The 24551-nt window shown below is 34.3% G+C and overlaps 2 protein-coding genes across 4 annotated transcripts in view; one reads left to right on the top strand and one right to left on the bottom strand.

The window, feature by feature from the left end:
• The window catches only part of LOC101901128 (rho GTPase-activating protein 21), a 126135-nt gene extending 112629 nt beyond the window's left edge, over positions 1 to 13506 (top strand). For 2 of the 3 annotated variants that reach the window (XM_005177544.4, XM_059122012.1), the window contains 10 exons: positions 3169 to 3315; positions 3565 to 3967; positions 4032 to 4155; positions 6338 to 6436; positions 6522 to 6839; positions 6900 to 7295; positions 7360 to 7902; positions 7962 to 8270; positions 8628 to 8898; positions 9542 to 13506. In XM_005177544.4, coding sequence (XP_005177601.1) covers positions 3169 to 3315; positions 3565 to 3967; positions 4032 to 4155; positions 6338 to 6436; positions 6522 to 6839; positions 6900 to 7295; positions 7360 to 7902; positions 7962 to 8270; positions 8628 to 8898; positions 9542 to 10776 — 3845 coding nt within the window. In that variant the 3' untranslated portion in view covers positions 10777 to 13506. The remainder of the gene's footprint in view (positions 1 to 3168; positions 3316 to 3564; positions 3968 to 4031; positions 4156 to 6337; positions 6437 to 6521; positions 6840 to 6899; positions 7296 to 7359; positions 7903 to 7961; positions 8271 to 8627; positions 8899 to 9541) is intronic. The other variant, XM_059122011.1, reaches the window with a different exon arrangement.
• A 7283-nt stretch (positions 13507 to 20789) lies between these two features.
• On the bottom strand, positions 20790 to 23194 carry LOC101900949 (glutathione S-transferase theta-1). Its single transcript, XM_005177543.4, has 5 exons — positions 23079 to 23194; positions 22805 to 22943; positions 22540 to 22645; positions 21151 to 21467; positions 20790 to 21087 (listed from the first exon to the last, which is right to left on the bottom strand). The coding sequence occupies exons 1-5, from the start codon at positions 23139 to 23141 to the stop codon at positions 20942 to 20944; spliced, it is 771 nt and encodes a 256-aa protein (XP_005177600.2). The 5' UTR covers positions 23142 to 23194; the 3' UTR covers positions 20790 to 20941.
• Between the last annotated feature and the right edge of the window lie 1357 nt (positions 23195 to 24551).

The following is a 24551-nucleotide window of genomic DNA, read 5'->3' on the forward strand; positions in this document are numbered from 1 at the left end:
ACATTAGAAGAAGATTTCCTGTTTGTCCTCCTAAATATCTACCTTTTGAGTCTCTGTGATATTTTGTACAGAAACTTAGTGGACCTTCTTTCTATATAATATCTCAAAGAGTATTTTAACTGTAGAAGAACTCTACAGGTTGTCTATACACAGGAATAACCAAAATTGTCTTATTTCCCTAGAAAACTCAGAAGTTATTCTATCCACCTAAAACCAAAAATGGGGCTTATATCCAGGGAACAGCTTGGGAAACAGACAAAAAATAGTTCTCAGAAAGAGTTAGTTCAACAAAACTAAAAAGTTATGTTCAACAAACTAAAGAAAGCGGAAAGCATTCTTCTATCCACGGAAGGCAATATAAGAGTATTTTACCCACGGAAGGCCTAGTTCTATTCATAGAATACTTCATTGGTAGCCTATTCATAGAAGAAGGCAAGGAATCTTTTATACATACAAAAAATCAGAAAGCCCCCAAGAGATTTCTACCCTTATATGACCTCAATTTTTTCTATCAATCATATTTCCATAAGACGTAAAAGGTTTTCTAGCCAAAGACAATCTCAGAAGGTATTTTACCCATAGAAGACGTCAAAAGGTCCTCGCCCAAAGACACCTCAAGTGCTCTTCCTTTAAAAGAATGCCATATTATCTATTCTTAAAACAAATTCTCGCAATCAATTTGTGTCGTTAGAAGTCGGAAATAATTTCCTCAAAAGAACTTGCATCCTTAGGAGACCACAAAAAGTCTCCTACTAAAGTCTAAAATCTAAGAAAGCCTTTAGTGACTAAAAGATCTGAAAAACCAAGACCTCCTATCCAAGAAAACCATCAGATATTAATTTTCCATAAAAGATCTCAAAAGTCCTTTTTCCCATATACGACCCCAAAAGACATTTTACCTATAGAAATTCTTCATGTTCCTAGCAGATCTGAAAAAGCATCTAAGAAAAACTTTAGAAAATTTTCTTTAAATAGAAGATTTTAAAAGGTTTTCTATTCAATGAGGATTTCAGAAGGTATTTTAGCCATAAAAAACCTCAAGGAATCCTTAAAAATCCACCATCCTTTGAAGATCATTATTTATGTTATATCTACAGAAAACCACAAAAGATATTCTCTCAATCGAATAGCTGCTAGCACTAGAAAACATCAACTTGTGTCCTTAGCAATCCCATTGATGACCTTAAAATGCTGTATATTAAAGAGGATCCTAAGAAGACATCAAATCTCTACACTTAAAAATCTCCTTTCCAAAGAAGACCTTAAAAGATATTTTATCCATAGAAAAGGTCTAAAAAGCCTTCTGCTGCCAAAAGATTTGAAAGGGCCTTTTATTCAAGGAAAACCTCAGAAGATCATGTGTCAATAAAATATCTCAAAAAGTTTCTATCTATAAAGGTCTTCAGAAGGCAAAAAAATCTCCTCTATACCTCAAAAAATCTCCTTTAAACAGATTTCAACATGTTTACCACCAGTAAAAGGCCTCAAAAGGTATTTTGTCCATAGAATAAGAATAAAACTTCAATGTAGGTCTTATAAGATATTAAATATACAGAGGACCTCAGTAGGCTCTTCTTACCAATACATAGATGACCTCAAAGGGTCTCCAATGAAAAGGTTTCAAAGGTAGAAGGCCCTTAGAAAGTTTTTTTATTAATAAAGTACCTTAAAAGTACTTTATCCATAGCAGATTCCAAAAGAACTCCAAAGTATTCTACCCATATAAAAAAGAAAAGGTAATCTATCTATAGAGGACCCCAGAAAACTTTTTACAAATAAAAGGCGCCAAAATTTATCCAATAATTATGTAACAAAAGATCTGTTACAATTAGAAGACCTAGAAAAAATCTCAAGAAGCATTTTCCCACAGAAGACTCCAAGAGAATTCTATAAAGAAGATCTCAAAAGGTATGATATTTATACCTTTATTCTAAAGGTATTCTATCCATGAAGAATCTCAAAAAGATGGTCTATTCATAATTATGATCTCTCTAGAGAAGTCTTCAAAGACATCAAAAATTCTTCTATAAAATCAATCGCTTATACCATAAGAACTCAAGACATAATCTATCCAAAGAGCACAAAAGAAGAAATTCTTCAACAAGTGACCTGAAATATGTAATATCCACAGAGGACCTTAAACGTTTTTATCCATGGAAATCTTCATAGTGGTTCTACCCAAAAGATATTCTGCCCTTAGAATACTGCAAATAATCCTCTATGGGTGGTGGTAAATTCCAAAAGATGTATCCATAAGAGACGTTAAAGTTCCTTCTAACTGTAAATGATTCCAAATAACATCCGAAAGGGTTATCTCGTAAAGTTTTCAGAAACGCATTTAATTCAGAGATAACCCTGAAAAAATTGTCCAGTCCATGCATTCATTCATTTAATCGCTCAATTTTAGAAATGCAATTTTTCGTCAAATCGCACACATTCTTGCTCTAGAAAAAAAAACAGTTTTTCAGAACCTCTCCATCCCAAAATAAAGTCAACGGAATTACATTTTTCTCAAGGGAATCATTTGAACAACTTAGTTTTTTCTAGAGAATTTATTTATTTCTCTTTGGCTCTGACCAATTTATTTCCAATTTTAAACCCATAGATTTTTTTGCTAAAGTTACAAAGTGAAAATTATATTAACAACTGCTCCAACAGGATAGTACCCGGAAATGGCTCCAAATTTCATATTGGCAGCGATGTTTTCTAGCATGCTCCTAGTTCCCTTGTAAAACTTGTTTATAAAGGGATATAAATTCACTGACTCAAGCCCTTTGACATTTTCAGCAGTGGTTGGACTGCAAGTAATGCTGAAACTCCTAAAATCATTGGCAACAAAGCTATTACTCTTATCCCTCTGGAATTTTGCTTCCAATTTCATAAAACACTTATAAACTTGCATAAAAAATACCTCTCTTCAGTTATTTTTTTTTTTTACATATCCAAAATTTCTCGCATAACTCCCCTATTTTTGATATTTTACTAACTTATGTCCCGATATCTTACTTGAAATTTCCCATGCAATAATTGTCATTATTTATCGCTTTGCGCTTTAATAGCATCGCTTTATGGGCAAACTTAATTAGGTTTTTTCTTTACTCTGCTCTGCTCTGCTCAATGCTGTACTGCACTCCTATTGATTTCATTATTTCATTGCTATGCTTTCAGAGTATGGTAGTAAATTAGCGGCAGATGCAAATGAAATCAACAAGACAACATTGGCCGATATTGCTGAAGGTGATGTTAACAATGGCACAACGGCAGGAGTTAATGTAAAATCACCATCAGGAATAACAACAACGACACACGTGAGAGGTACATTACCATTCAGTTATTATTCCTTCTAAAATAAGAAATAAAATTTTCAAATGATTTGCAAAAACACTTGTCAAACATATCACTCTTGGGAAAATTATATTTATTCAATATTGCTCATCGTAACACTTATATGAACAGAAGAACCCCGACCAACAAACACTCACACATACATTTTTCATTAAATATTAAAAATAATCCCTGCGATTTACTTATCTCGTCTTCTTTTTTTTTTTTGTCTAACCACAGCGACATCAGTACAACCATCATCATCATCATCCTCCTCTACGGTGACAGCTTCAGGCGGTAGCAATGTTATAAGACGTTTTAGACCAATGTCTTCATTCGACGATTCAAAACCAATGCGTCGCATTTCATACTTACGTGCTACCAATGATGACTATCACGATACATCGGCCACCTCCTTGGCAAATTCCTCCACCAGCAGTATAGCGGAAACACTATCCACGAAATCCAACAAATCTCAACAGCAGCAACATATTGAGGAACATCTTGATCCAATATACGATACCGTGGGTGGTGGCGGTGGTGCGGACAGTACCAGTGATTCTTTGGATGCCTTGGAAGATTTGAAATTGGATGCATCCGCAAGTAGTCGTAGAACGTCTGTAAATAGTGATTTTAGACGCAGGTAAGTTGGAGATTTCCCTTTTTTTTATTTCTTGGTAGTAATTTAAATTCCTATCTTCTTACAGTGTTCACATTGATAGCAGCAGTGGTATTGATCTAAACGGTAAAATGGAATCAAAAGATATTTCAACGGACATGGAAATATTTGAAACGGAAATGGAAATCAAATCTTCATCAATACATGGCAAAGTAAGTGAAAGTGATCTTTTTTAATAGCTTAATAAAAACATGTTGAGTCATTGTTACGTCTGGTGGAATATTTTATGGGTCAGAAAATAAAAACCACAAAAGAATATAATTATAGTGAAATTCACTTTAATGTAGTATTTTTATAGAATTTTGATGTTACCAAACGTGCCTCGTCGAAATAACGGTTTTTGACATTGGCACGTAATCCCTTTCAGGACATTTGGGTTCGATCCAACTGTATCTGCCCGTCCACCGACCGCCTGGCATCGTAATATTATTATCAAACTTAGATCAAGTCCGGATATGGGAAATATACTGGTACCTCCCACAATAAAGGTCCACATTTCCAAAGAAAATGTGCATCATAACAAGAAAAAAATCATCCACTTTGTTCTAACCTTGCATTGTCTTATTTGTTCAGCGACTATTACTTCTAGTACCTCCCCCACAAAAGGTCAAAGTTTTGAATAAATTAGCATCCGATTCTTTTCAAAAGTGTCAAATTCCAATATTTTTACCATCACAAGATCTGATGTAAAGCAGGGAGATGTCGTCCCACTCCTTCCTGATGGAATTCAAGCGTGACAGTGTGATTTCTTTATAATTGGCTGGAAAACCACAAGTGGCTATCGTTAGAGCACTCCAGCATTTGAATGTGAATAAACCTTCTATGTCTCGTGCCATCGCTTGTTACCGTGATGCTGGTAGCGTAGCCCGACGTCAAAGAAGTGGACGGAAGAAAACGGCAACATCAACAGAAATGGTTTGAAAAGAAAAGAAACGACTTGATCGAAAGCCGCGTCGCAGTGCTCGAAAATGGCTCGTGAGCTGGACATATCGCAGTATTCCATTCGGCAAATATTAAAAAATGAACCATTGAAATTCTAAAAAGTGCAAGAACTTATACCGCAACAGAAAGAAAAAAGACTCAAAAGAGCTAAAGAGTTGCTTCGGGTTCCTCCGATGAGAAAATATTCGTTGTCCAGCAGTTTGTAAACAAACAAAATAATCGTGTTTACTTGCCAAAGAGGTCAGCTGAAAATGTGCACCTTCGGTTGGCCACCAGAACTCAAGCGCCGACCATGGTGATGGTGTGGACCGCCATAGCTGCCGATGGTCGCTCTCCGCTCGTATTCATCGACCGTGGCATCAGAATAAATGCCGATTAGTATTGCGAAAATAGTCTGGAGGGTGTATTAAAGCCTTGGGCACGCAAACATTTTGGCCGCAGACCTTGGACATTCCAACAGGACTTAGAACCATCGAACTCTATGTGGGGGCTTACCAGAAGAAATGGTCCGATCTCTTCCACCTTTATAACAGATCTTGTGTTGATAGAAATATTGAGATGTACCAGGTCTTAATGAAATCGGATGTTGATTTCGCGTTTTATAAGCCTCATGAAGCCACATAACCCTTTGTAAAGGAGGTACAAGAAGGAGTCGGTCGATGTATCCAATCTTCACAGCAGAGCTTGTGTTACTTGAAATAATGGGATGTGTGAAATATGAAGAGAACCGGATGCTTATTTCGGATTTTATAAACGTTTCGGTTATTCAAATCTTTGACCCATTTTGGGGAGGTACCAGAAGGAATTGTCCGATCTGTACCATTTTTATAACAGATCTTGTCTTGATAAAAATATTTAGATATGTCAAGTCTGAGTGAAATTTGATGTTAATTTCGCGTTTTTTTGAGCTTCATGGATATTCAAAATGTTGACCCTTTGTAAGGTAGGTATCAGAAGGAGTGGATCGATATATTCTATCTTCACACCAGACCTTGGGTAAAAAAAAATAGTGTGTGTGTAATTTTAAGACAATCGGACCTTAGATCACATTTTATAAGAGATATAATTATTCAAAATATTGACCCTTTATGGGGGAGGTACTTGATGGAGTGGGCCGATATTGTCCATTTTCGCACCTGTCTTAGCGTTGATGCAAATTTTATGATTTGCTAAGTTGGAGTAACATCGGATTATTCTTTCTCTTTCTGTGCAGTTAATTTTTTTTTTTTTTTTTTTTTTTGAAAATTTTGACCCTTTTTGTGAGAGGTACCAGATGGACGGACAGATATTGTCCATCGTCCTGCCCCACAACTGCCATATTTTAATAAACCCATCCCACCATATTAAAATCTTAAATCCAATTTTAATTTTCCTATCTATCTTTTTTTCCAGCGACAATCCGAATATCGTTCATGGCGCCAAGTTAAAATCGAAATTAAGGGTGATATATTGAGAATATATCCCAGTCGTAATACGAAATCTGATAGCAATGTGAGTAGTAGAGTTTACACATACCTTAAACACCTTCTTATATACTTAAAATTAAATTAAAATTAAAATTCGCTTTCAATTTCAGGTACTTGAACTCGACATTAGAAACTTTGAAATCTTTGACGAATCAGATAAAAAGAAATATGTATTTCGCATGCAATCGAAACCCTCACCGATCGCCACACTAGGCAATGAATTAAATATTGATGATGTACCAGATAAACTGACATCATCGACCGGTAGTTCCTCATCAACACAACAACAAACAACGGCGGCGGAAATGGGCAATCAGCCACAGAATCAACCGCATACCGATATTTTGTTTAAAACGAAGAGTGGCTCTGAAATGAAAAGGATATATGGTTTATTACAATGGAAGAATAGTTTAATATTTAATGACAATGTAAGTGCCGCCGTAACCGGGGAAAACCAAGCCTATTTAACAATGAACTTCTCTTTTTAGGATCCTCAAGGTAAACAGTTAGCGGAACCGCAAAAAACTGCCGCCACCGCCAGCATGTCTACAACCAACAGCAATTACTGTGATGACAATGTACAACAACAATCAGTGCAACATTTACAAGCCGAACATTCACCCTTAAGTTCAACTTCACGTAGTGAGTTAGAAGCACCCGATTCAATATCGCCCGTTATGAAAACACGCAAATCGTCTTCACACAAAAATATACCCGACAAAGATTTGGGTTCACCCAAGGCCAAAAACTGGAAAGATCTACTGTTTCGTCGGGGCGGAGGTAGTAGCAGTAGTGGTCACAGTGCTGATTTATCACCATCAAATCTATCGTCGTCATCAAAAACTGTTGGTTCAATTGGTGTACCCTTGAAAACGTGTCCCATGGTGAGTTAAATAAATTTTTATATTTCTCTATTTGTTTCATATTTCTTTCTCTCTATTTTCCCAGTCCAAGAGCAACGAATATGTACCCACTCTGGTGGATGTTTGTACTAATATTGTGGAAACTAAAGGCTTGGGAGTTGTGGGTATTTATCGTATACCCGGCAATAAGGCAGCCATTTCGGAGCTGTCCGATCAAGTGAATAAATCTGATTTCTCATGGGATCGCTGCAATACAGATGTCAGATGGGAAGATGTTAATGTGGTCTCAAGTCTGCTTAAGCTATTCATAAGAAGTTTACCCGATGCTTTGCTACCAAGTTCCTTTTATAGTCAATTTATTGAGGCCGACAAGAAAGAGGGTATGGAACGTTTAACCGAACTGAAGGCCCTATTGGAGGCACTGCCGCGATATTCACACGAAACAATGAAACATCTATTTCGTCATTTGAATCGGGTCAGCAAGCATTGTGATGTTAATTTAATGGAACCGAAAAATTTGGCCATCATTTTTGGCCCCTCAATAATACGCACACCCAATGATGCCTTGGATGTGGCTGTTAAGGATATGAAACACCAGTGTCGTATTGTGGAATTGTTGTTGACACATGTAAGTGTAAATATTTCTTGGGGTTACTGTTTGAAACTAACCTACCTCTGTAATTTCAGTATGATTATTTCTTTGAAAATGCCGAGGCACCCGATATTGATGATGTGTGTGGCAATAATATTGCTCCCTCCTCATCGTCCTCCACCACGGGAGCCATCACCATACAACAGCAGCAACAACAGCAACAGGAAGAAAACCAAACCAATATGCTGCTGCATAATATTTCGAAAATCGAAAGACTCACCGAAAGAGAATCAAGTTCATCCAGCACCACAACTACATCGCGTAGTACCTCGCGCTTCATAAGAAATCTGGGCAAGCCCAAGTCTAGCAAACGACCCGAACCGGCAACATATGATAATGGTTTGGTAAGCAAAACTTCCAGTAGTACCTCTAGTAAATCTAAATCTTTTCACTCTACATCCAACACCAACACCACCACCACTACCAAGAACACAAAACATTCTATTATCACAACACCTCTACCACCTCTCACCACAATCACCAAGAATACATTAAAAAACATATGCAAATCGACACCAAATATTTCCACACTTACAACACGTTCGCTTTCGAGCACCAATGCTACTAGTAGAACCACCTCTAAATCATCATCCTCACGCGATTCTACTTGCTCGGCAGCCGAAGCGGCCGAATATCGTCAGAGACGGCGAGCTGTGCCCACAATTTATGATTTCGGTGTTACTTTACGTTTACATTTTCAGTCATTGGACTATGCCAAGTCGGGTGCCACCGCATCATCGTCCAGCAGCAGCAGTACGACAACGTCCTCGGCTAAGACATCCAAAAAGAAAGAACACCATGGTTTCCTGAGCAGCCGGGCACGCAGTCATGCACGAAAATCGAGTTTGGATGAAAAAGATTCGGGTAGTGTTAGTGGTAGCAGTATTATCAAGGATACCCAGCGTAATAGTGTGGATATTTCAATAACTCTGACGGATGATGAGAGCAGTAATAGTCGTCTAAGTGAACCGGGTAAGTGGAATTTATGTTTTGAGGGGAAGATAACTACACCATGTCTGTTTGTATAATGGTACAGAAGATATTCTATCTCTGAAGGGAATCTCCGACCTGGAGAATACTATGTTTGGGAGATAGAAGGTATTCTAACCTGCAGAAAGTGAACTATATAATTTATGCTTTTTAAGAATAGCAGACTTTTATGACGCATACTATCCACAGAAGACTTGTAAACGGTATTCTTGTCGGTAAAGGTCTGTAAGAGACCTGTGCTGGGTATTTTTATGATAAATATCAGCGGATATAGACTTTATACAAATAGATTGAAAATGACCTGTAGGTATTGTATTGTTAGAAAATCTTCTGCAGTATATTTAGGTTTCATAAAAGAGATTTACGGAGTGTAGTCTATCTGTAAAAGAGCTGTGGAGGCTATTTTATATGGTAAATACTTGCAGATACCATAAGATTAAATATAACCTAGAAGTCTTCTAGAAAATCTGAAAAAAAAAAACTGGTAGAAAATCTACTTTAGCACATGTTGGTATCCCAAAGAGGAACTACAAAATATCTTCCCTCATTAGAATATCGGAAAACTATTCGAAATCCATATTATTTCCATATTAAGACAATTTTTCTTTCTTTTTTCTCCCACTAGGTTCCATGTCACTTGGCATCATAACGGACACATTGGAATCCAAGCTTAGTAAGCTACGTAGCGGTTCAGAGTCAAACGATGAAAACGGTTCACCCGACTTTCCAATGCAACGTCGTTATACATTGGGCGAACCGCTACATATATTGCATACAGAAAACATTCCCTATGCCGATGAGTCTCCCGAAAGACATTTTCATAATTTCTGTCCACTGGACAGTATGATAGGTGCAAATAATTTAATGCTCAGTCGTTCATGTACCTCGACCAATACGCTAATGGGAAGCAGTGCTAAATCAACGAGCAGTGAAAAAGAAAAATCATCACCACTTACCGGCTATAAGGGAGGTGCACCGCATAAGCTACAACATTCAGCAACGGCGCCAATTAACTCTTCAATTGGTAGTGTGGGTGGAGTGAATCTCTCGTCACCGCCCACTGCCGCCTCTACACCCACAACAATAGGTGCTCTAAAGGGTAGCTTGACAACAGCTTCATCAGCTAGAAATGCCTATGCTACTAGTAAAAATTTAAGGTTCTCCTCATCGGTGCAGGAGCAACGATGCTCGGAAGATGATTCTGAAGGTTCTACCACAAGTGATCCCAAAGAGGCTTTGGCCATGGCCTCACCTTCATTTCTAATGGATAAATACAATAAGAAACGTAGAGATCATCGTCTTTATCGTTCGGCCTCGTTCAATTGTCGTAACTATTCATCGCGCTATGGCGGCAGCAACAATATGACGGCTGGCAGTAATATTCCTCTGACAAAAGATGAAAAGACTGATATGAATCTAACGAAAAAACGTCAAATACAAAATAAACAAAATCGTTCGATAAAACGACGTCACACCGTGGGCGGACCACATGACTACAGTGGCAATGCCGGGCAGCCACCAGCAGCAGGTGGCAATAATTGTAATCATCATTGCAAGAATAATATGTCAAATTCGGGTAGTTCAAATGCTTCGAACACATCATCGTCGGGTATTACACGAACACCGTTGTCGAGCGCCAACAGCAACATTGCAAATAATAACAATAACATGCAACAGCATGGCGTTGATGATGGTGGCCACAGCAGTGCCACGAGTAATGGCAATAGCAGTAGCAGCAATAATACAACCAATAATACCGCCTCCACCACCGCCACCACAGTTAACGTGGCCAATTCATCCGGTGAGCATGTACTTGAAGTTGGCATACGTATTAAGAATATTAATAGAGCGCGTTTCTAAATTTGGTTACACGCACACCAAAATAAAAATACAAGCTGGGCTATATATTATATATAATTTGATAGCCGTACAACACACCGCTTGGGAATGAAATTCCTTTCAAGTGGGGTATGTGATACCGAACCAAAACAAAAAAAGTATCACCCATTTTTGGGCAATCAATTGAGCGAAAAAAAATATGCAATGCATACAGAACCGCCAACCAGCCAGCCAGCTTAAAACAAAATATCCCGCCTGCCTTAATAAATCCCTTGTGAAGCGCCCGCCCGCCCCTTTTAAGCCGCCCCTGCACATTTAATGTTTAAGAAAAAGCAAGAAAGAACTAAAGTACAACAGCTAAGCGTTACAATCATCATTTATAGAAAGTGATACGGTGGGAATCGGTTAGAGCTATTAAAATTGCAAGCATTCAAATTTATTTGACTCATTTGATATTTAAAAGTGAGGTTAGTATAAAAATAAATATTATTTATTGAATCAGTTTTAATAGCTAAGTCTAAATTTACATTAGGCGAGTTGACTAGCGGCAAGTCTCGGGTTGTTGGTGAGAAGAGGAATAAGGCAAATGGTAAAATAAATGCAAAAATATAAAAACAATAATAGGAAAGGCGATGATGAAAAACGATAATTGCTGAAAACAAATTGCCTTGCATATGACTGCATGAGGCAGTTCAAAAGAGAGCGAAAAAAAACTGCCGCAAGTAATTACGTCTAGTCTAAATCAGAAATAAGAAATATTGAAAAACTCTAAAAACGACTTCATTTTTGAGGTTTTTAAAATATCAAAAAATGGCCAATATTGGCCCTCATTTAGTGAAGATAACTTTTTGAGCCTAACTTCACTTTTTTAGCCATACAAAACGGCATTGAATATATTGGCGATTTGTCTAACGTCTTGAATTAGGAGAACAATTTCTGTATTATTTTAATTACGAAAAAAAATTTTTTTTTTTTTAGACATAACCTCACTTTTTAGGCTTCATAAATTTATTTTCGTTTCTCAGAAGATCCAAAATTAGGGATATGTTATTAAAAGCAATAAATTTTTAACCTGTCATCCAACCAAACGTGGAAGGAAATGAAGTACCTCACTTTTGTTTATACTATTTTACAAAACGCTTTTGCATCTAAATTTATTTGTGAATTGCCTATTTTCCAAAATTAGGAGGACTATTTTTTATTAATTTAATGTTTATTATTTTTTTTAATGTTTTTCGGACATAACCTCACTTTTCCGGCCACTATTTTTGCGTCAAAAGATTATTTCTGGGTTTTAACTCGCATTTGGATTGTGGATTTTCGATTTATATATGAAAATAGAATGAAAGTGTTGAAAACCATTTCCACCATAGCCTACTTAAATTGTTAGAGTTTCAAACGTGGAAGAAAATGGTTTCTGGACATAACCTTACTTTTTAAAATCATTTGTTTCATTACCCCACTTTTGGATTGTGGATTTTTTGATCTATATAGAATGAAAGTGCTGATTTCCATTGCAAGCATAATCTTCTCAACTTGTTAGACGTCCCAAACGTGAAAGAAAACATTTTTTTCTACACTTAACCTCACTTTTATAAAAACATTTTTTTCCTTTACCCATCTTTTGGATTTTGGAATTTCGATATTTGCATGGAAATAGAATGAAAGTGTAGAAAAACCGTGGAAATGGTTAGCTTTTCAGCCAAACCGAAATTTCAGAAAATAATCTTTCCATTTGTTGGCGTCATTACAAAATATCCAAAATTCGATATGGGAATCTACAATGTTTTTTTCTATAGTCTATGAATAAAGATTTTAACTAAATCTCAAAAGACTGTTTTTCGAGATCAGAAATCTACTGCTATTCTGAATTTCCTCCTATTAAAAAGCGCCCACCCGGCCTGTCCAAATAAGTTTTGCCATGTTTAATATTATTCAACCGCAAATGGTAGAAATATTACTGTGGATGACAAAGTCCTCCTATTGGAAATTTGCATTTAATTGTATCCATTTGGGATTCTTCAGAGTCCATAAATCTATCCTGTTTTGGATTTTTTTAAAACAAATAATAATTAAAAATCTATATTTCAACCGATTCCCACCTATCACAAAATAGCTTCGAACACCACGAACATTAATCAGTAGCATAGTTAAACAAAATACTGAAAAAATTGTGATGACGATGATGATAATTATGATAATGACAATGATTACCCAAAAGATGTTCTAGAATGAAAGATTGAAAAAAAAACAACAAGAAAACAAATATTTAAACTATATACACTCGCTGTGTATTTATTTACTTGTTGAAGATGGGAAAATAACGTTCTTTTCATCTTCTAAATTAACCAACAAAACACCAATTAGTTTTAAGTGAAAAAAAAAACACATAAAGAAAACGATGTTATTATTAGTAACAGCAGCAACAACAACAAGAAAAAAAGCAAAACAAAATTAACAAAACGTATTACAATATTATTCTTCGTATATGTTGTTTGGAACCGTTCTAGGAATATTTTGTTGTACAGTAGTTTAACAAAAAAAAGATAATAATATACAAAAATATTTACGAGCAACAACACCATAAATTCTAGAAGAAGAAGGAAAAAATTATAAACTACATATATATTTTTGTGTATGTTTTATGTGTATAACAAAACAACAGCAGAAGAAAAAGAAATCCTTTAAAACCCCCCAATTCTGTGTAGTATTAGCTTAAACATTTATAAAATATAAGATTATAAACAACAACAACAAACAAAAAAATTAACTAAAAAAACGCAAAACGAAACGCAAAAACAAAAACAAAGTGTAACTGATGTAAACACGCACTTAATATTTATTATTATTATTTTTTTATATTTACAAAATATTTTGAAACCAAAAATTCTATTTTTACTAATTTAACGAAAACTATGAAAAAAATTAAATAAGTTAATCATAATTTTTGGCCACGCCAATAAAAACGCACGCAATGTAACGCAACCACCAACATTTATTGTAATTCTTTGATATATTTTCTCCCCGCCTATTCTATACTACCATTTTCAATTGTTTGTTTATGGGTTTTTAAGTTGAAAACAAAAATTTTGTTCAAAGAAATTGAAATGCAAATGGTCTCCTGTAAAATGCTAGTTCAAAAATGTTCATGTGAGTGGTCATGTTTCCACAAGAAGTTATGTATATATGTGGTCACCGTAATTCAAGATATAAGAAATTTCTAGAAGTCTAGAGCAAGGCCGAACAAGAAGACTACTTTTGGTAGCAATTTGACAATAAAATTAGTAGTTTTTGTTCCATTGCGATTTAAGTTTATTTGAATTTCAAATCACAATTGCATCTTTTAAAATGAAGGAAAATGCTTTCTAGATATAACCTCACTTTTTAAAAACATGTTTTCACTACTCCATTTTTGGATTGTGAAATTTCAATATATGTATGAAAATATAATGAAAGTGTGGAAAATGAAAATGATTGGCTTTTGAAGAATTCCCAAGGCGAAATTTCCGAAAATTATCTTCACATTTGGTGGCCCTATACAAATAACAAACAGTTTGCTGTATTCAAATTCGGCATGGGATCTAAATTCCTTTTGGAAACCTGGTATAACATGTGGGTTAGGTTTTTATTCGTTTTGACATAACACTAGATTTTCACAAATATCACTTGCTTGCTTTTCTCAGATCTCAGAATTGAATACATGTAGTGCAAACTGGAGGGGCCTGTTTGCTTTTGGTTATTACCTCTTCCAAAACGGACACAATTCCTATGGGGAGTATGACCGTTTGCTGTGTGGACTACTTACAAAAATAATTAATTTTAGAAATCTTATATTCACGGTACTCAAAGAAAAAAATCTCAAGCCCCGGTCAAAGGAGAAAATCTAATTTTTTCGCACACCCAATCGATTTGGGCATACCTGTTGTTATAGGAATTATGTCGCAGGTTTATGGAGATTGTGACCGAACCCCCTTAAACTAACGGGGATTATGTCCAAGAAAAAACATAACCCCCATAATAATGGATATTTCCAAAGACTTTCTCATCTGGATATGTCAGGTACCGGCTAACGCGAACACAACTTTACTACATTTAATAATTGTTGCAAGTAGGGAAGGTCGTAATTCCCATAATTGCAATGGGTATTATCGAGGGGATTATGTCCGGGCACCGGTTTTGAATTTTTCATTTTAAATAAAAATATAAATTGGGTTGGCGGAGATATCAACCTAATTCCCTAAAGGTTAGGTGATACCACAAACCTCGAAATATTGGTTCTAGACCCACAATTTTACAAATTTACAATCTTATCTCGCCGAGCTGGCCGTCACAATTATGACGCAGACCTCTCGAAATTTTGCATTGAGCCAGGGATAGGTTAGAATACAAATCTTTAGGGCTTAAAATGGACGCATAATTTTGCGTGGGGTTAGAGTTTAGAACAACGAAGAAGCGCACCTGTTGGGGTCTACACAGCACAGCGATTGAAAGGGACCATACCTTTTGTGTGAAATATTCATTTTCAAACACAATATTTTGCTTTAATTAAAATTTGTGAATGAACGATTAAAATTTGTTGATTGTCTATTTTTGGCTCTTCGTTTTGTTTGTGTTGGAGTTAGGAGTTAGCAATTCTATTTGTCTGCGATTTGCCTTGAATTGGAAGAAAAATAAGTTTGCTGAACAGGTTATATGAGTTAAAAAAAATTAATTTAACTCGACTTAAGCTGCAAACACATAGAAGGCTTTCTATGTTGGCTTCTTCGTAAAAGAACAAAGATGTTTCAGGTTGAATCAGTTCAATTTCGGTCAATACATGTTTTTTCTTACAAAGAAGCCACCCAATGTCTTAAGTCAAGAAAAAACTTGTTCTATGTCTTCGCACCTTTAAAGACACTTCCTTGGCTTTGTTTTCCTTTTCGATTGTCCTAGAAGAACTGGGCATATGCCTTTCTTCAATGACGATTTACCATACCTAGCAACTCTTTACCATAGCAACCAAATTCTTTATTTTATGTGGCAACATGAGCCATCACTGAACTACTTTTCTACCCTAAAAAAATTGACAACGATTCTTTAATTACACAATTACAGCGCAAATTTTGTTTTTTGACAAGCCAAGTATAATTATAATTTATACTGTAACTATATAAATTTTGTATTTAGTTAAATTTTATACATTTATTTTTCAAAAAAAAAGTTTAGAAAATTAAAATAATAATGGGCGTATAATAATTAAAAGTATTTATAATTACAATTTTTTATTTAAAAAATTATGTTGCTTTTTTTTCTTATAATGATAAATCATTATTAATTGTGTAAATGTTTCTTGTATAAATTATTATTATTATATATTTTTGTAAGATTTTTTCTATGTTAATTAAGTTTTATAAAAAAATAAAATATAGAAATGAAAACTGAAAAAATAAATGTTAAATTTGCTAAAAACAAAATAAAAACAAAAAAGTAATTAATTGTATTATCTTGTGTGTGTATCTGTATGCGTGCTGCTTGTATGAGTTTGAAAATTTTTGTTAGATTTGATTTTAAAAAAAAATTATTTTTTAGTTGTATAGCAAAAAAACCAAGAAAAATAAGAAATATGATTGTTGATTTTTAGATTATTCTTATTATTATTACATATATGTATTATGTTAAATTTATTTTGATCTTTTTATTTTCTTAAGTTAATATTTACTATATACAAAAAAAGTGTTGAAATGGCACTTTAAAATCAATACAGAAAACAAATACACCAAGCAACTGTAATAATAAAAATTATAAAAGAAAAACAAAATTAATAATAAACGAAAAAAATACCAACTACATTTATTTGTATATGAGAAAGAAAAAAAACAACTACCTACATATATTTAATATAAAAACAAAACGCATATACCCTGCCCACCATCCACTACCCCTACAAACTATACGATGCTAAAATATAAACAAACCTGAGAACCCTAGTTCATCACTTTTGAACTTGATGTATGTATTGTGAAGAGAAAAAAAAAACATATTTACAATAGCATAACAATAGAACATTAGTTTGTGGAACTTATAAGCTAAAAACTGCAACACAACCATCTCTCCACAATAAGCAAGACCACAATTAGATTTAAAAATACCGAAACCACACATAACTTTATGTGTTTACAAAACAACTAAGAAAAACAAACCAATCATCATTCATTCATTCTGTGACCCCCCATTTTCCCCATACAAACCTACATACATACATATATTGCAAATAATATCCAACAACAAAATGTAATTATTATCTGTATTTAAAAATAGACATGATAAAACGTGAATTGTGTGAAGAAAGATAAAGAAAACATGATGAAACAACCGCAAAACAAATCAATATTATTGTAAAATATTACACCGAAATATTTAGAATAAAAAGAAACAAAACATTATGTACAAACAAAAACTGTGAGTTTTTATTAATTCAGTTCAACGAGGGGATTATTAAACATTTAGAGCCTGCGGCTTAACTTTAATTTAGTTAAAACTCCAATTTTTTTGAATTTTTTTGCAGATGTAAGTATTTTTACCCTGACAGGAAACTATTTTTTTTTTTTTTGAGTTGGGACCCCTGATTTTTGACCCGAAAGTCCTGGTTCAAGACCATGAAAACTTATGAAAATACCTATTCAATCGGAAGTTATAGTGAAATTATCGATTTTTTGGACCCCGACGTCCAACAAGTCGAAAAAGGGCCCATTATGGGGGTCAACAAAATTGATGCCAAATTATAGCTGACACTCTTACCTTTCCAAAATGCTTCAATTTGTGCTAATACCTTTTTCGGGCCCAGAGATATACACTTCTGGGTATGTTTGATCGCTTTCAAAAGATACTTATATTGTCTATATCGGGTAAGTGGTCCGGGTCTAGCCCGGGTCTTGAACTCGGACTTTCGGCCCAAAAATCTGGGGTCCCGGGTCCGCGCCCCAAGAAAAAAATAGTTTCCCGAAACAAAGATACAAATGCCTACCTCTGGAATAATTTTCGAAAAAATCGAAGAGCTTTTACTAAACTAGAGTTTTTCCGGACCTGCTTATGTATGCCAAAAGAAAATAAAACACCAATTCTATGTATGCTTTTCACATTTTAAAACCACATACCAAACCTCGATACCAAATTTTCGAATTCCATCTCTATCCCAACATCCAACGCATTTCCAGAACTACCTCCTTCTCTAAACTACAGACAACAGTGACATCTATTTCAGGATTTCAGCTTTGTCCCTTTACCCAATAACAAATTTTGAACCACTTTTCGAAAAATTATAGTGCAGATTTTCAATACCACCTCCATATCTTAACCACAGACACCAACAGTACATCTGTATCAGATTTCAGGATTTCAACTCTATTCCTTCACCCAATTACAAATTTAATACTATTTAGTACTTTTCGTACAATAATAGTAGAAATTTCAAAAACCACCTCCATATCTCAATTCAAGATATCAAACAGTGACCTCAATATCAAAATTAGGATTTCAGCTCTATCTCTTAATCCAATACCAAATTTAGTACAATTAATTAATTTCGTGCAAATATAGCACGCATTTCCAAACCACCACCAAATCTCAAACACAGATACCATTGGTCATCGATATAACAATTTTCAGAATTTTATCTCTATCCCTGCTTCATCCGTTCAACCCAACTGTTCCAAATTTAGTACAGTTCGCACACTTAGTACAAAATTCTAAAACCATCTTCATATATCAAATTCCGTTTTCCAATACAAAGTATTAAATTGTTAATACATTTTAGTACTTTTCGCAAACTCTGAAAGATTGATAATGAGAGTATTAACATTCGGCCGGGCCGAACTTTTAATACCCTTCACCATTTGGAACAAATTTGGCGATTTCCAAAAAAAAAAAAAACCGTTAAAAATTCTGTTAAAATCTTAAAAATACCGAATGCCTATACGACGACGTGGACCTGCATAGGCAACTTTTGTCATAAGTTATTACAATATTGAAATGCGAAACTTGATGAATAATCTGTTTATAATGTCGCTAAAATCATCCAAATACCGAATATCGGAGGGTACCGTTATATGGGGGCTATACGAAGACGTGGACCTGCACAGATAATTTTCTGTCTTAGGCTGTAGTATCCATTTCGAACTTCAAATACCAAATACCAAATACCAATACCGGTGAATAATGTCGCTAAAATCATCAAAATGCCGAATATCGGGAGGTACCGTTATATGGGGGCTATATGAAAACGTGTGTGCAAAATTTTAGCCTTCTATCTCAATTTGTTCGATAGATAGCGTAACAGACAGACGGACAGACAGACAGACAGACGGACGTTGCTAAATCGTCTTAGATTTTCACGCTGATCAAGAATATATATACTTTGTTGGGTCTGACATGAGTATTTGTAGGAGTTTCAAACGGAATGACAAAATTAATATACCCTCCATAGGTATAAACATTGTTACCCTATGTGGGGAGGTATCAGAAGTGGTGGACCGATATCTTTCATCTTTGTTTTTAAAAATATTGAGAAGTGCGAAATTTTAAGGCAATCGGACTCTTATTGTATATATTATAAGAGTTATAATAATTCATAATTTAGACCCTTTGTCGGGGAGGCACTTGATGCATTGAGCTGATATTGTCAATTTTCACACCTGGCCTAGCAGAGATACAAATATTAGGATTCGCAAAGTTTGCCAAAGTTTAGTTTAGGATTGCGAAGTTCTGGATCTATAAAGTAAATTGTACATGAAGGAGTGGACCGATATTGCCCATCTCCGACATCAATCTAGGTTTGATAATAATATTACCCTTCAAGAGTTATCGTCAGCAACAGGGACGAACACCCCTTGATCGACTCCAAATATCCTGAAACGTATTTCGTCCAAAGAGACCTAGGGTCTAAAACAGATATTTCGATGAGGCTCGTTGTGGGTATAAAAATAAAACAAATCTCAATAGCTTACCAATTCTGTGAGTTTTTTGGTTACAGGGTTCATGTATTTGGTAATTGTGTTAAGCAATGACACACACCATTGAGAATGTAAATCATTCACAATAGCAATGTGTTAAATTGCGAAGGGAAATTGTGTTATATTCGACATCTAATTAAATGAAAAGCCGAGATTTTAAGAATTTCTTCAAAGTGCAAAATGTACAAAACAAATAAAATTAATGAAATTTAAAGTCGGAATTGAAAAATAATGATAAACATAAGCAAAACACAAAATCGTCAAAATATAGCTAAGAAAACAATTGTTCATACAATTTACAATTCTGAAAATTCTGGTTTTACATCTCTAGGAACTTAACAGAAGATGACTGGCGATTTTGCAAAATGGAAGTGTATCTAATGTGATGCGATGATTTCACTGGATCATTTGCTTATGCAACATTTGAACCACTCCCTTGATTGCTAAATACAATTTAAAAATAATAATTCGTGGATTTTTAATTATAGCGATATTTAAGTAAAGAAAATGTCGGGATGTTCAGGTTATTCCGACAAAATTATTGAAATTTGTAATTATTGGTCCTGAGGTGGGCATATCATATTTTTATCACGGAATTCAGTCTACCAATTTTGAAAAATTTTCTTAAAATATTGCAACAGTCTACCAATTTTGGTAAAATTTTCTTAAAATATTGCAACAGATCCATATAATAGTTTCAGCCGATTTCAAATTAAAGTATGTCGAAATTGAAATAGTTCACAATTACTTGTCTTAATATTATACAAATTGAAATTATCATACTTACTTTAAGACATGTTAATGAAATAGTTTTATCGCCAAAGAGTTTAGTTAAGACGTCACGTCAAAAGTGGGCATAAAATTAATGAAAAAATGATTTGACTCCTTTCCCTGCCGTTCTTTGGTATAGAGAAGTGTAATTGCCAACCAACTCATATCATTTGTACCGATGATTTAGCAGGATAATTGGAATCAAACATTAAAGAAAATTATCTGCAGGAAAACATGTTCCAGGTCCGTAAATCGTAAATGATATAAATCATCACGTTTATTGTAAGAACATATGAAGTCTTTTATTAGTTATAACGGAAGCACCACACATAGATTTAATTTATCACGAATACGAAAAGTGCATCTTCTGTAGTCTAATGGCATCAAAACTATTTTTTTTTTTTAAATTAACAAAACTGTTACGATTTTTACAATTTAGAATTTGGTGCTGTACCCGAAATTTTGTACACATATTGATGGGCATGGTCATAATGAGGATTGCAGGCGGCCCGCACGCGTTTCAACCAGGCACGAATTTTGGGATGTTTAATGCGTACATCATAATCAGCCATACCTAAAATTAAAGAAACACCATTTTTATTTTCTTTCATTAAAGCTGCCTTAATTGAAAACTTACGTGTTTGTTCAATTTCACATGCAGCAAAAATATCAGCCACTGTCATTTGATTGCCACACAAAAAATCGGTCTTTTCCAGCCATACATTTTCTACAATACCCAAATTCATTTCCATGTGTGCCTTTAAATTTTCCACCTTTTCAGCTGAAGGTTTCACGCCCGTCAACAAGGGATCCAACCAAACGGTGCGGAAATACAGGGCACATGTAATGCGCAATGTTATGTGCTGCCATTCCAAGAATTCATCGACACGAGCCTGCTCAACAAAATATTTGGGATATAAATATTCGGGAATTTTTCCCTTGGCGCTAAGGTATCTGAAATGAGGGATAAAGATTATGTTAAATATACATTGCAGTGTAAGGGGGATGGTTGAAATTGCAGAGTATGTTTGCCATTCCGTTAGTAAATCCTTATATGTAACCTCTTTAACTGCATAAAAATGTAAACTTAAAAATTTGCAAAAGTGTATGCCGCTTTTTCTCTCAGGAAGCCTTTTCAACAAATTGAATACCTCATTCAAAAATTGTCAATCACTTTTAGATTTTTTAATGGGTGTTACAGGAGCAAAAACACTTCTTTTGTAAATAGGTATGAAAAAGTACCCACCTAAATTGGAACTAAATTGTCGATTTGTTTTAGACTTTCATACAAATACACCTACAAATAGTAGTCTATGAATCTGTAAATTTTACTTGGCTATGTTGCCCTTTTTGTTGAAAATTGGTATTAAAAAGAGCTATACAGGAAGATATTTAGTTAGCGGAACACTCTAAAATTCGAAATTTTAAAGCATTTTTGGGTTCTCAATGGGATCAGACGCAAAGACATTTCCGTAATTTTCTTAAGGTACAGAAAGTATACCCAATATAAGACCTGATTTTGGAGTGGTACTAGGGGAGTTTTTTCTTTTACTGAAGCATGCAGTAAAAGTATAACATTGTGGTACCGATTATGATTCAGAATTATTAGGCATGTGATGGAAATTGAGTTTTAATTCTAATTGTGGTATCGGAATTGAATATATTTTAGTGGCATTTTGTCATAAACAGATATTCCTTTGGTTCAAGGCCCGCATGAAATTATATTTTCAAAATATAATCACAATATCCCTAAAGGTGTCTTTCGAATTGAAGATATTGTAAATCGGTTTGTGCCAATCGAAATACTTTCCATACAGTATGCCTCTATCCTATTTTTGACTAAGATTCCAAATATATCCAAAACTTGTACAAGGTATCTTCCAGTATAAATCTTTCCTGAGTGTTTTTGAATCGTTCAAAAACATGAGGGCTGATGGACTTTGACCAATCACACGTTGCCTATATATGGTATCCTAAATTATTTTTTATTATATACAACGCTCAATGCAAATGCGTATGCACTCACCTCAATACAGCAACACTCTCTGCCAATTTAAAGCCATCATCAATTATGCATGGAACTCTTTGGAAGCGATTGATATTTGTTTTGAATTCTTCAGTTAAATGTTCGCCTAAAAGATGGAATATGTTAAATATTGTTCACATAAAAAGTAGTAAAATGCAATTTGTGCAGAAAATATTCGCATATCGGTAGTTATTAATATAACTATTCATAAAATAACCAATCATCCAGTGCGATAAGATTAGCTAGGGATCTGATTACCACTTACCATTCCTTAGAGCGACCGGACAATCTTCAAATTGCACCCCACTCATTTTCAGAATAATGTACAAGGCCCTAGAGGGCTGTGACATCAAATCATAGAAATATTTTAATGACATTTTGTTGAGTTTTGTCCGTTGTACGCACTAAAATGTAACAAAAACCATAAATTATAATAATTATTTACATTGTATTTAAAATATAAACAAATAAATATTTTGTTTCTCTTTACAAACTTTCTTTTTATTTATTTCAATTCTTGCTATCAACACCGATCTTACCTTCTTTAAGAGCACAGCCCAACTAAGCACAATGTATTTGATTACGGGTTGAAAGCATTTCATTAGTTCGTTTTGTTATTGTCAACGTTTGGCACTCACTCTCTGTTTCGGAGAGAAAAAGAGAGCTTGAGAAATGGGGGGTTATGTGTGTGTTGTTATTGTCTCCCCATTTAATCTTATTGATAACAATTCAACTGAACGCAATTGTAAACAGTGTGAGAGTGGTCCCCACCTCTCTTTTGTTATTTGCATAGGTAAATCTCTCTTCATACAAATCTTGCCCTCTTTAAATCATTTCCACTTGTTGTTCAAACCAAAGGTCATTTTGTTTTAAGTATTTGACTTTCTTCAATGCCATTAACCAACTTTAATAAAATATTTATAAATAATTTGAGCTTTTTTGAAGTAATAATAGAGAAAGAGGGAAAATGTATACTTATTAATAAATTAATTTAAAAATGAATATTAGAAGAAATGGGAAATTTGAGTTAATGTTCGAAATTTAAAAATAACATTGATCAACCATGGCTTGACAGCACAAAGTTCATATGTACACCCTACACAAAACAGTGCTTTGTGATTAAAGAAGGGCAAATATCTAAGCGATTTTTTTAATCAATGATTTTTTTTAATCAATTATAAAATAAGATGATATATATCTGCCAACCTCTTCTGGTACCTCACCCACAAAGGGGCACAATTTCCAATACTTATATATGCCATAACCTGCGAAACAACTCGGCAATTCTTTTCAACTTGCTATATCTAAATATTTTTCTTAATCAGAAATCTGATATGAATATTTATTTTATTTATTTATTTATATCTTCACTTGTAACACAGAAGCCTTCATGGCCTAAAATAAAGTATTACAAAACATTACAATAATCCTGATAATGTAAACTAATTTAATGATATTGGCTCCCCAGCCTGATCTACTAAATAAAGCACATGTTGATGAAAGAAAGGTTGTATGGTCCATTAGCAACAAAATATAAAAATATTAAATTACAGAAAAATGTTCACTTAATTTTAACCGAAAGGCATTGTTTGAGTGTGAAATTTAATTTATCGAAATTTATGATTTCGCATAAAGTTGGACATAAATGTTTGATTTCCTTCAAATTTTGCACATACCAATATTTCTATCTATAATAGATGAATTATGAACATATCATATATAAAGTATAGGAAGTAGTCGATGTAGTCCAAATCAGGAACGTTGTAATATTTTTATCAGTCTTAGGTCAGATACGAATTCGTCTATATTAGCCAACTGCTTTAGATCCTCCCCTATAAAGGGTCAACATTTTGAATAATCTTGACTCAAGGCCGGGGGTATAAATCTATCGTCAAAACCGGCTGATACTATTTTATTTGTTTCAAATATAATTAAGCAAATTATACCGACCCACCATCTGCTCGTTTTTGATACCGACCGATATGTTGAAAAGTATATATGCAATCACCATT

The sequence above is a fragment of the Musca domestica genome, unplaced genomic scaffold (genome assembly GCF_030504385.1).
Source record: "Musca domestica strain aabys unplaced genomic scaffold, Musca_domestica.polishedcontigs.V.1.1 2, whole genome shotgun sequence".
Classification (NCBI taxonomy): Eukaryota; Metazoa; Arthropoda; class Insecta; order Diptera; family Muscidae; genus Musca; species Musca domestica.